Below are 12,686 nucleotides of genomic sequence, written 5' to 3'. Positions count from 1 at the left end.
ACAAAAGCAAAGACAGCGGAGATGACTGTGTTCAAAGGAAAATGATATCTGACTAGAAATAAGGTATTTTGTGGTTGTTTGTGCGTTTTTTGTGTGAATTTACTACATAGGAATCAAAACGTATAATCTTCACGCCATTGTGGATGGGTTCATCTTCCAAAACGAAATATGACCGAATCATTTAGATTTCTTCTTAGTAGACAGACAATCAATGCGTTGAACATTATCATTCTCGATATGACGTTCGTTCTCGGAATGATTTTGAAAGGGGAGGGTTGGTAACTTAATCTCTTTTGGAGTTTAGATCTTTTGCACAGGGCTAATTTTTCAGTTTTCCAGGACCAATGTTTTCATAAATAATTTTCATAATCCTGTTCTTTGTGCAACTATTTGTATAACGGATATGACAGAGTTTTATTCAAATTCATGAAATTCTTCCATCGAGATGTTTTCATTGCAACCGACTGCCAAATCGCCCTACATCGACGTGAATATTTACGTCGATGTATATAGGGCGATTTGGCAGTCGATTGCAATGACAGAGTTTGCCTTCTCATGTTTATAAGTGATTATTATTGTGAGCATTCAAGTTGGGTGACGCAATGGTTTATAAAAATAATCCTACCGTGTTTTTTTTTCTATAAAATGTTGATTATTCCAAAGATTCATTGATCTTAAAATGAAAAAAAGTTTCGTTATTCCGAAGGTTCGTTAAAAGTCCTGTTTCCTTTGGGAGCAGTGTTTAAAAAAAGTGTTAAAGACATTATACACAATTAATGCATATGTATGTGTAGGTCAGTTGTATTCCAAAACACCCTACCATATACATTATATTTTCGCAAAAACCCCAAAATTTAAAGGAGATATCATTATTTTTCTTCATAAACCATTACTATTGCAGTTTTAGTCTGGAAACATTTTTATTATAATATTGTTCACATTTTGTAATTATTTTAACAACACTTAACATAGATTATACTGGTTCAACGGGGGATTGGTTGTTTCTATCCCTAACTCACATTTTAGAACTATTTTGAAGCACTAATGCTTGATTTTTGTTTTATCTGTAAATGGTATATGCCTCTTATCTAAAAACAAAATGAGACTAGCAATTCCTAAGGTTCGTTTTTATATAGTACGCACTTTTTTTTTCAGTTTCGGATTAACGAACCTTTGGAATGACGAAGTTTTGTATTTCATTGTCGAATTAACGTATAACATTATCGCACTGTTTACGGACCAACGAATTTTCGGGACTCCTTTGGAATATTCGATCCTATATACACCACAACATTCGGAGTACAGAACCCTTTTTCAGATTCAAATTAACGGATATCTAGGTTTAGGAAATTAAAGTGTTTCAGAATAACGATCCTTTTCATTTTCGGATTAACAAACTTCGATTTCCGTTCGGCATAATAGCGAACGTCGCACCCTGGTGTAATTTTCGCGATATAATATACAAGAGCACTTATTGCAGAGACGATTAAGTTTTTTTTTTTCTTTTTTTTTCATTTTTGTTGTGGAGCACGAAGATTAACTTTCATGTTTATCCCCGTCGAAATTGCAGATTGGAATTACACTATTCCGGTTCACAGAAACCATTTAATAATCATTTCCGACTATATGAGTAGAAAGCTCGGGTCCTGATGAGACCCTCAATATAAGTTGTTGCTTAACAATGATAGGCTATCAAGCAGCTTATGGTGGGTTTTTGATTCGCACTGCAATTAGCATTGAAATCAATTAAATCAGTAGGCCTATACTTGATATCGCCAGCACTGAGATGTGTCAAACTGTAGTGAGACCTTTTGATTAGCGAAATAGAGTCCTGAGAAAGCGAGAAAGACATGAGGGGGGAAAGAAAATAATCGGCTATATACATGCACTAACTAATTTAAAGGAATGCTATTATAGTTTTGTTTGAGGTGAGCCTATTTATATTCACCATAATTAGACTTTTTGCGAGATACTTATAAGTTATTTTATGAAATATAAAAAAGCATACAATTCTAAGAGGAAAAGTTCATTTGATGAAAATAGATTTTGAAATGGCTGAGACATCAAATAAAAAAATGAAAACAAAATGATCCAAATAAAAAATGGTTCCCAACTATGTTATAGAATCGCTTTGTTTTACTCGGCCATTTCAAAACCAGTTTTCATCAAATAAACTTTGAAGTCCTCATACAATTATATGCTCTTTCATATTTCATGAGATGTTTCTCATTATCTTAAAAAATCATCATAAAAAACTTTGGAAACCTCAAGCCCCATCTCATCCTATTTACTGTACCCATCCTTTAACCTTGTAATGTGTGTGCCATATTTATTTTATGTCCATATAGGTTTATTTGTGAAATATGTGCATATTTGACTGACACAGAAATGGTTAACCCGTTGAGGACGAGTCCCGAGTATACTCGGGCAGGTGTCTATGGGAAATGCGTGTTGTAGCAAAATCAAACCGTCCTCAACGGGAAAGTTAATTTCAAATGCCTGCGATGCTTCAAAAATAGAGGCAGCGATATCCTAAATATTTTCCAACAATTAGTTTGAAGATTTTCTCATGCCTCCTCATTCCTTACAACCCTAATTGCCTTGCTATATTACACATGCAAAGTAAAACGAGCAAACTAGAAACATATAAACTTTTTACGCTGGTACGAAGGTCTCTGTATGACTCTTGTCGTGTCGTATCGTGCCGGATTCGCGAGATTCATTGATACACTCTTTGCTACTGTGTGACCACGTCCGCCCACAGATCGTGTGGTGTCGCAAGGTTTGGACGAGAAGATCGCTGTCCTAATGCTTCAGAAACCAGTGCGATCATTTTCCGATCCGTTGTATGTTTGGCGCGGGGCGACACCACCCACATCTTACGGTGTACGTACACCGTGCGTGTGGATCGTACCGCGCAAACTTGCTACGTACACCATATGTGCATGCAGCGACAGTGTATCAGACGCGACCGACCGATCGCTGTCTCTGGTAATGGTTCGTCGAAAAAGCTGCTGGATCGAGAAGATGGTACATTAACTGTACTACACGGAGACAATCCACCCATCATAAATGGACCCTTTGAGAATAAGCGCCGTTTGTTGCCTCCCACTCTATGTTTCTTGTCACTTGAATGCATGAGATCAGAGTGCCGATCAACGGATTTGTTGTTGTAAAGGTAGGAGGGGCGCGACCTCAACCAACGATACGAGCTGGCTTCTGCTTCGTGAGTGCTACGTGGGTCTACCTCGGCTTTGGACCGCGACCGTGCTCCACAGTGCAGCGGGACCCCGTGACTGCCTAGTGGGCTGCGCAGGGGCGAGGAACATGGTGCTTTCCGTTCCATGCTTACACCGCTCCGGCCTCAAATTATCTTAGCAGAACAATTTGACTACTCTGTGACATTTGTCCAATGATGTCGTGACCAAATGCCACTGGATTTAGTTTATATAGTGTAGAATCGAATGGTGCATATTTCATCAACACTAGCCGAAGAAAGGAGAAGAAGTCATGGCGAGTTTGGTGAAAGTATCTGCGACTGTGTTCCTGTTCAAGTTGTTGTTGGGACTTACTTTGCTATTTGGTGAGTTTCGCACATCTTCACGACGAGCTCAATACCGATATGCTTACTAAACTAACTCCCAAAAGTAACGAAAGAAAGAAATATTTCTAATTCTATCATATCTTTGTACATGCCTTGTAGTAGCCCGACCAGACGCTGTTAATACGCTACGCGAATACAGCGTCTGACCAACGAGCGGGCACCTACAAAGTGGGGAACCACAACACAACTACAAAACTTATGAAAATTTATACGTTCTTTATAAACAATGTAGGCCTACACGTTACCAAACGCTACTCACCTTAAGTGCATGCTTGTATTACGGAAGGTTCGTAAGTCAATTGAGAGCCCTCGTGATAAGTCCGTGGAACCAAAAAATGATACTTTCTGGCGGATTCCCTAACACCGTCAGGGTTCATCGTTGCAGAATTCAAAATGGCGCCTTGATCTCTGCGGAAATCTTTTGCGTGCGTGCGATGCGCTGCTTGAGTGTTGGTGTAGCAGCACGGTCGACAGCGCGACCTTTTGAAAGGGCATTCAGATCATGTGACCTCCCGGATATTGGAAATGGCCTGGCGTGAAAGACGATGTACCGTTCGTGAACCGTTCACACATGCTGCATATAACCATCATTTTAGGTAAGTTATTAAATCTAAATTTCAATATTCATAGCATAGATATGAAGTCTCATTATCATTTTGTTCGTCAGATGAGTTTGAAGTGACAAAAAAATGATCTGAAGTATCAAAATTCAATCCGATCGCATGCGATTGCTGGACCCTCTTCGTGTTTGGAGCTTCGTTGGTACAGCCCTGTCGCGCTACGTATGTACAGCGGTGACTGGGCTGTGTATAGTTAGCCTTGTAGTAGTCTACCAATTCTTTCTAACATTTAAAGGAAAGTTTTTTTTTTTTTTTTGGTTTTTTTTTTTTTCAGCAACCAAGTTGAAGTACCGGTACTGTGTCTGATTTGAACAGTGTTCCTCAAAAAGTATTGATTCTACCTCCAGTGATTTGTTTCAAGTAAAGTTGAATGATCACCACTGGTGGCCCGACGGCTTTGGCCTTCCCTGGTCAAAATGTCCTAACCCCCTCTGCTTTGCGCATGTCTTTAACAGTGAATGAATAACCCATATTTGTAACCCAGCTGAAGAATAGACTGAGGATCACAGGATCTACCTCTCCAAAGTATCCAGATGATGATGATGGTGATGATGATGATGATGATGATGATGATGATGATGATGAAGTGAAGAACAGTTGTCTTGTGTTACAGCGCTCATACTAATTGTATCTTCCTCTCTTTGGCTCTCTCTACCGTGCTAGTTGTATACATGTGGCAGGTTCGTGTCAAGTGGTGCAATGCAATGCAGAGCTACCACTTAACCAGGTACTGGACAATTTGATTATCTATCAATGGCCTGAATAGGTTTATTATCTTTTTTTTTATGCTAGCTTCTGTAGCTGTAGGGAAAAAAAAAGTGAAATTATATTTATAGTCTATATTATTCTGGGCCTGCTGACCCATACTAAGTATTCGATTTGATCAAGGAGCTTCAAGCAGAAACTCCTTGATTTGATTGACACACTACAGACTACAGTAAACAACAACTACCGTACGAGTAGTACCATGGTACTCCAGATTAAATACAATGGCCTTGGTGTGCATGACGAGTTGGTTTACTAAAATTAATATCATTGCATTAGCACTATGCACTACAAGGATTTCCTCTCATCTGTCATTTGATATGATACAGATTAATGATTGGTATGCATAATGCATTACAAGGACAGTAAAATGTGAGTTAGACCAATCTACTTTTGAGCGCTCTATGAATTATGTAGACCATGTTGTGATATGTGAAATGGATGCTACTAATGCCACAATCATTAAACTTTATCTTGGCCGTGATTGAAATGCAAGAAGAGCACAAATCCACGAGATGCTATGTCTTCCTTTGTAGAAGAAATTAAAAAATGAGAGAGTGTCATATGTGTGAATGTGTGAATATCATGTGTTTTGGATGTAGATCCATGTAGTTTGGAGGGCTTGATTTCAAGTTTTGCAAGTACAATGTGTAGTATTAAAGCAAGAAAATCAATTATCTTGAATTTCATCTTTAGGGCAATTCCGCAGTTAGGTGGACATGAGATGGATAAAAGAAATGTGCCTCTTTATCTTACCCTTTGATCTAGGTATCAACTAATGCCATGGATGTTCACCAATCATTAGGGTCTTTCAAATTCAGTAGATTTTATTTTTCGTATTTATTGATTTTGCGAGATCTAAAACCATCATTTAAAATGTACATGTGGGACTGGGGACGCTGAAATTCACTTAAATGCAAATTACAGTGGGTTCCTTTGAAATTTTTTCCTCAAAGTCTTGCTAAAGGGTAAAAGATGAATACATTTAAATACTCCAGAAGTCATGTGACATTTTGTCAATTACAAAAGGGTGAAATGACCTGCGGAATTACTCCGGACAAATGTAACGTTACTAACCGTAACGTTACTAACCATGCTTTTGGGGGTCTAGCTAAAAAATTATCGGTCGAACTGCTAAAAAAATTTGCATGAACATTTGTCATGATGCAATAATTGAAATTAATGCAACACTTTGTTTGAAGTAACTTGAATTTTTGCACACTTTTTGTTACAAGACATTGATTTTTTTGTCATGTCCTTTTTTCGTAACGTTACTAACCAGCCCTTTAAGTTGCTGTAGCAATTCTAATATTTCTTGGATTGTGTTCATTCTTTTCTGTATCATAAACCTGGGAAGGATGAACATGTTTTTGACATAATTTTGACTTGAAATGAATAAATGGTAATTTAGTGGTAAAAACAAATATCTAAATTTGTTCAAATGTAACATTACTAACCGCGGAATTGCCCTTTAAAGTGATTTATAATTGTAACATTCTACAGTATTTGCATTGTCAAAAGGTGTGCCCACAAGGTCATAGGCCTAATTCTTTGCCATGCGGCATTATTTTATTTTATTTTCATTTATTTATTTATTTATTGTTTTTTTTTTTAGTCTTATTTGTTTAATTTCACTGAAAGTTTCAGTGCTCCATTCCTTGTGTTAAATTCCACTTTAACCCCAAAACATTCACTTTAAGAATAAAGTATTCTCTTTAAGTCTGGTAACCTGATTATCAACTCACCAGGCAAGACTTTGTACATGTTCAGTGATACTCATTAGAAATTGATGCTCGGTCCTATGAATGCTGATGGGCTATGGATCATGGAACATAACAACTTTGTCATGCCGACACCGCGTCATCACTGAGGCACAAAATGCAGCATTGCATGGGTTGACATCAATCCGCTGTTTATATGCATGATACTTGATAAGATTATCCCCTGTCACATTTCAGTGGTCTCTGTACTGGGATGTTGAGTGGTGACAGGTCAAGTGTCATGAAGAATTGCCATGAGTTGGTGTATGATATTTAGATTAATATTAAAGCAAGATTTTATTTAAAAAAATGTGCATGGATGCTATTGAACACTGAGTTCTGTATGAGACTTAAAATACTGTAGGAGCCTGCTGGAAGATGCCTGGTTCTCAGGGCTGGCAGAGCAGCCTTGGTGATGGAATCAATTCCTGTAGCATTTACAACATTTAGGGGAAGGTGGTTCCGAATTCTCGCTGTTCTTAGAAAGAATGAGAATTTGTGTGTTAGAAGAGAAAGTGTACCTCAAATACACTGTAATTATGACCATGTCTATTCATATACCAGGTAGTTGAATCAACTGTAATTACATGTATGGGATGAAGAATATGAAGTCCTTTATATCCTGCTACACATTTTGTAACTCAAAAATGAATGAGATACATAGATTGTAAAAGATTATAGAGTATACAATGTAAGTAGTGCAATATAGATTAGTTATGATTTGTGTGATTGCTATACAGGTAAAAGAAACAGGTCTGTGAAATGTCTGTATTCTCATTTGATATACTATGTACATGTAGACATACATGTACAGTAACAACACCTTTTGTTTTTAGATCTACTTATAAATATTGATTTCCCCAAATCTATTTTAGTGTGAAACAATATGGATTGTGAGTATACAAGTGTAGTAAATATATATGGACTTTTCTGGACATTAAAATGAGTGCAAATACTTGATTGATTTTCAAAAAAATTAAATTAAATTATTAGATTATTAATGAAATAGTGATGATCGCTATTAGGTTGCCTCTTTGAGGCATTTAAGAAGGATAATTTGGGAAATGATGCATATATTCTGAAAATACATAGCTCCATTCTTTGCGGTAGCATCGATGGATAATGTTCTTTGTTCACGCTCTGACTGTATCATATTCTGTAGTGTCCTAAATTGAGTGTCAGCTGTTGGCACAACATCATTTCCAGTACGCTGCACGTGCATCAATTTAGTGATGATGCATTAGATGGCGTAGGAAACCCAGGGCACTCTGCGTGGTGCATTATTGATGGGCCGTGCAGGGGCTGCCCTCACTCAGTGCTTGGCTGCACAATACCATGATGAGGCTTGCGGGCAATCACAACATGTGACTGATTGACTAGTCTACAATCCAGACCTGCTTCTTAGGTTCTTACTCATGTTTGCTGTATGGTGATTTATAAGTGTAATTATGTTGCTACAATTACATAGCTCCACCATTTTCAAAGCTGAATGAAATTTACTAATGTTTGCAATTGTATACAAGTGATCTTCATGAATATGATTTATATGTACTTGCATAGAGGTACGAGGTATCTATTTACAATATCTGTGATATTTTGAAATGTTTTTCTATCACTCTTCATGCATACATGTTTGAGTGTATGTTGTTAAAAGATAGATTCATGAAATCTTCGCAGCGAGGTACATTGTATTTCTCTGTTACTTTGTTGTTTGGGCTCTTTAGGCCACAGTGGTATTGCCCTATGATGTGTACCAATGTCATAATTTAGACAAGAAGTTTTAATACTGCATACCGTGTTGTAAGAGCTTGTGGTATTTCTGACTGATTCAGATGATCGAACTGAAGGTCTTGAAACACAACTTTGGTACCTCCCCCCTTAAGTGTCTGCGGGCAGTGCATTTATACATCAGAGACATTCTTCATGTGTCAAGATATGATATCCCTGTCATTTCTGTAGTAACAATATTCTACTCGACTTCACTAAAGCCTACTTATACAGGCCCGGCGATAACGGTGTAATTAACTCCGCGAAAAGGGGCATAAGCTTTTGAATTCGTAACAGTGATCGAAGCACTGTGTGGAGCGAAGGACAAAAAATCTCGAAAGTTCACCTCCTTGTATCTCCCTTAAATTTTACCAGCAAATCCCTTGAAACTTCACACATCACTCTTATGATATGTTATCCTTCATATGATTTTGGGGCGAAAATGCTGAAGTATCTTTCGAGATATGTGTATTTTTCTGTTTGAGTCGACCGTGGGAAAGGGTTACGATTATTTCCCAACACAATTCTGCTCCTGCATTTGATCATGGACCTACGTTGTAGGTCCATGATTTGATTAACATATTGCTAGTCTGTATTCACCAGACTCACTACCTACGAAGATTCGTGTTTGCACAATTAGTAATTAGGTGAAAATCAGAGCAAAAAGACAACCAAATTTAAGAGAAAATACTAGACATACGCAACTAGATCTTCCTCCTGCGCATGCGTACTCTACTGGTCAGAGCGCACTTACATATTGTAGCCAATCAGCGGTGTCAGGTTCGGCGCACAGTGACAGGGTTCGGTTTCAGTCCACATTGTGGTGAATGGGTGAGAGACGAACCCTACTATGTGCATCAACTGTTTCATGCAGCACAAAAACTGATACATGGGACTGTGTAACACTTTACGTAACTCCATACATTATGGATTTTACATGGGTCACAAATGACAGTGATCTTGATTTTTTTCCGACATACAGTTGTAACCATGCGACAAATATTACAGTTATATTTGAAACACAGTTTTATGGACATACTACCACAAGTCATACCGAAGTTTCATTTTTGGGCAATGAAGAAAAATGTGAGAAAATAAACAAGAAAAAATTTTCTTTTATGCAAGCTAAGTTTCTATGTTAATTTCACAGGTTTATCTTCAATCAAACTCAAAATTACTAACATTGCAAGTTAGGGAACAGTTTCTCTTTCAATTTACTGCATAGATTGTATCATTTGATGGCTTCTGAGGCGAGATGTCATGATTGTCCTGCAACACTTCTCCAGTGGTTTTGTATTTGAACACATTGTTTACTTTATGCAAATCAGGCAGCGAGGTCAAAAGCTTTTGGCGAGTTAATTGCACCATATCGCCAAGCCTGTATAGAGGAAGCCAAGTTACTGATGGACAGTGTCCAGACACCTTAGGCTGTCATTGTGAAGTCTTATCAAGATGATGATAGCTAACATTTTTAATTTGTTGTTATTTGTGTTATCATAATTATTATCATCATAATTGTAATTATTATCAAAAATATATTTCATCATTATTAGGAGGCAAAATTAGTATTTTCCGAAAAACTAGCAAACTTGTCGGTGAGTACCAAAACGCAGATTGTACACCCATACAGTACACTCAGAGATACCAGTACTGTGGTGCCACATACCACGTAGAAATGTACATGTACAACATGGCTCTCTTTGATGTTAAACAGTAAGCTATTAAAGGGTATGAATAATGGCCCATTTTTTAAATTTTTCCTGTTTGTGTGCCGATGTATGTAGTTTCATTCTTATACATGGACTTGCATTAATTGCAAGAACATCTGAATTGGCCAATTAAACACAGTGCTAAGGCATGCTTTAATTTGGTGTACAAAGAATATGAATTTGTTTAATGGTAAAAAAGTGCTGCTGGGAACAAGTAAATTCACTATTAAAATTGTTCAATGTTTTTATTAAGTCAATACAAATACATATGGATCCAAATGCTAGCTAATACTCTATGTGCTGGGCAGATACAATACAATACACTACCCATTACCCTTTGAGCCTTTCTCAAAATTAGAATACAATTGCTGTAGATCAGAAACTTGGTGGTAGCTGTCTCATTAAACTCTAGGAAGATGTATTCCAGATGGAGATTAGCTTTCGTGTTGAGTGAAACCATCAGATCAATTCGCTTTTGAAATTAATATCAATTTATAAACAATAATGTCATATCCCATGGCTGTGTGGAGTTGCAGAAGAGTGGTTGGAGGTGAGCAAGTCACATTGCTTGCATGAATTTCCTCTTTCTGTCACTTCTGCTTTAAATTTGGGATTTTCTGGAAAGAGACATAAATTTACACTCTGATTCTTCTCCAAAGATTTGCCAACAACAGTATGTAAAATCATGGAATATGAAAGAGCAGCCATCGTTTATGTTAATGTTTGAAAATAAGTTTCTCTCTTTTTTTTTTGGGGGGGGGGGGGGACACAAAAAAAATATACCAAAGTACACGTATATATGTACATGTAGGTGAGTCAAGAAATGCTGTAATCCTGTGACTGAGATGATTATGTGATTCTTGAAATGGCCCGAGAGTGAGTCAATAGTCCAATTGTCTAACATTCAGGAGGTCTTCATTTTTATGTAATTTTTCCAGGTTTGCTCAAAATTTCTCAAGCCTGTTATTTTTGTGTCAATGTCACAATGCAAAAGAATTATCTTCATCAGGTGAATTTTGTAGCTAACAGAGTTGAGTACCCAAATTTTAGAAAAAACAGCTATAAAACATTTTGATTGTAACAGTGATTGATTCTAACAGAAGAGTGTAACCTGTCTGCACATACAACGTAGACCTACACACATTGTACATAATGTACATTATACTGGCACCTTGTCACTGTTCAGTAGTCTTGAAATATATTCTAAGTGATGGCATATACGGCGTATTGGGCAAAATTGTGTTTGGAGTCTCAATTTTCTCTCTCTTTTTTTTTTCATGCATCGTTCTGTCGTTTTTTTCTGTGATCTCCACACACGCAAAAAGACAAAATTATACATTGTGCTGATGAGCGTATCCCCCATGGCTTTGTCAGTGGACTCCGTCGAACACACACAGATAGCTGCACATGGACGCACAAAGCTCGATCCGTGCTGTGATTTGTTTTGTTCTCATAAAAGCTGTGCAGTGAGCCGTGCCGTGTATAGCTGATCTTTGCATCACTCGTGTTAGCTGTGTGTGATTTGACAATATCCACGCTTTTAAAGCATGCTGGAAAATATACTTAATAGTAGTACGACCTACAATCTTCTTTCATTTCCAGGGTTCCACTATCTCACAGCTAATTTGCAGTGACATGTAGAAATGTTATACCACCAAATGCATACATCTAGGAATCTACGGGTATTTATTTTCTTTTGGCAGTCTTAACACAGACTTTCAGCAAAGCAAACATGAGTGATGATGTGTACATGTAGGTTGACGCAAACTACTAGTACCCATTTCAAGTTGTTACATATCAGAGCCTTCCTGAATAAATTCTTGTGCCAAAACCCAGAACAGTGTGTGTGTGTGTGTGTGTGAGAGCAGGGAGGTGGGGCTTCCCACCTCCCTGGTGTGAGGGTGTGGGTGTGTTTACTGTAATGCTCTTATTCAGAGTATGAACTGCTTTTTACCATTGGTGGCTGGTACCTTAGACTAATATCAGCTTGCTGCAATAGACTTTTATGACTACCAGTGCTTTTGCAGTGTACTTTCATTGTTAACATCTATTATCTTGGTTATTACTCATGGTCATTCTGTAATATCGGTCCTGTATTCAGAAATAATGTAAGTCCATTAGGATCATGAGATAAAGGAAATTCAAAATGTATCTCTTTGGTTGATAACCAGTCACATGCTGGGAACTCACCCATAATTCAGTTGATTGAGTGCATATGTTTGTTACACTGCAAATTTGCTCAGCCTTAATGGAGGCCAAGTACAGTGTAGTGAGGCTATAGACTGTCACCTGTTTTTTCCATGACAAAAGACCTTTTTTTTTTCTTTTCTGTTTTTAATCAATTGAATCACTCATAACTGGAAATTAACTACCACTTTGTTGGTGTGATTGGCTTTCTACCTGATTGCATTAATGAATAAATTAGCAGAGCAAATGAAACTGATATTGATGAAAGGCCAAT

General features: G+C 37.4%; 1 protein-coding gene across 1 annotated transcript in view; it reads left to right on the top strand.

Moving 5' to 3' along the window:
- The first annotated feature begins 10,741 nt into the window (after positions 1-10,741).
- The window catches only part of LOC140233386 (piezo-type mechanosensitive ion channel component 2-like), a 122,372-nt gene continuing 120,427 nt past the window's right edge, over positions 10,742-12,686 (top strand). The window contains exon 1 of the mRNA XM_072313492.1: positions 10,742-10,775. Coding sequence (XP_072169593.1) covers positions 10,742-10,775 — 34 coding nt within the window. The remainder of the gene's footprint in view (positions 10,776-12,686) is intronic.

This window comes from Diadema setosum, chromosome 9 (genome assembly GCF_964275005.1).
Source record: "Diadema setosum chromosome 9, eeDiaSeto1, whole genome shotgun sequence".
Lineage (NCBI taxonomy): Eukaryota > Metazoa > Echinodermata > Echinoidea > Diadematoida > Diadematidae > Diadema > Diadema setosum.
Note: the sequence above shows the minus strand (reverse complement) of the source record. Positions and strands in the feature narration are given on the sequence as shown.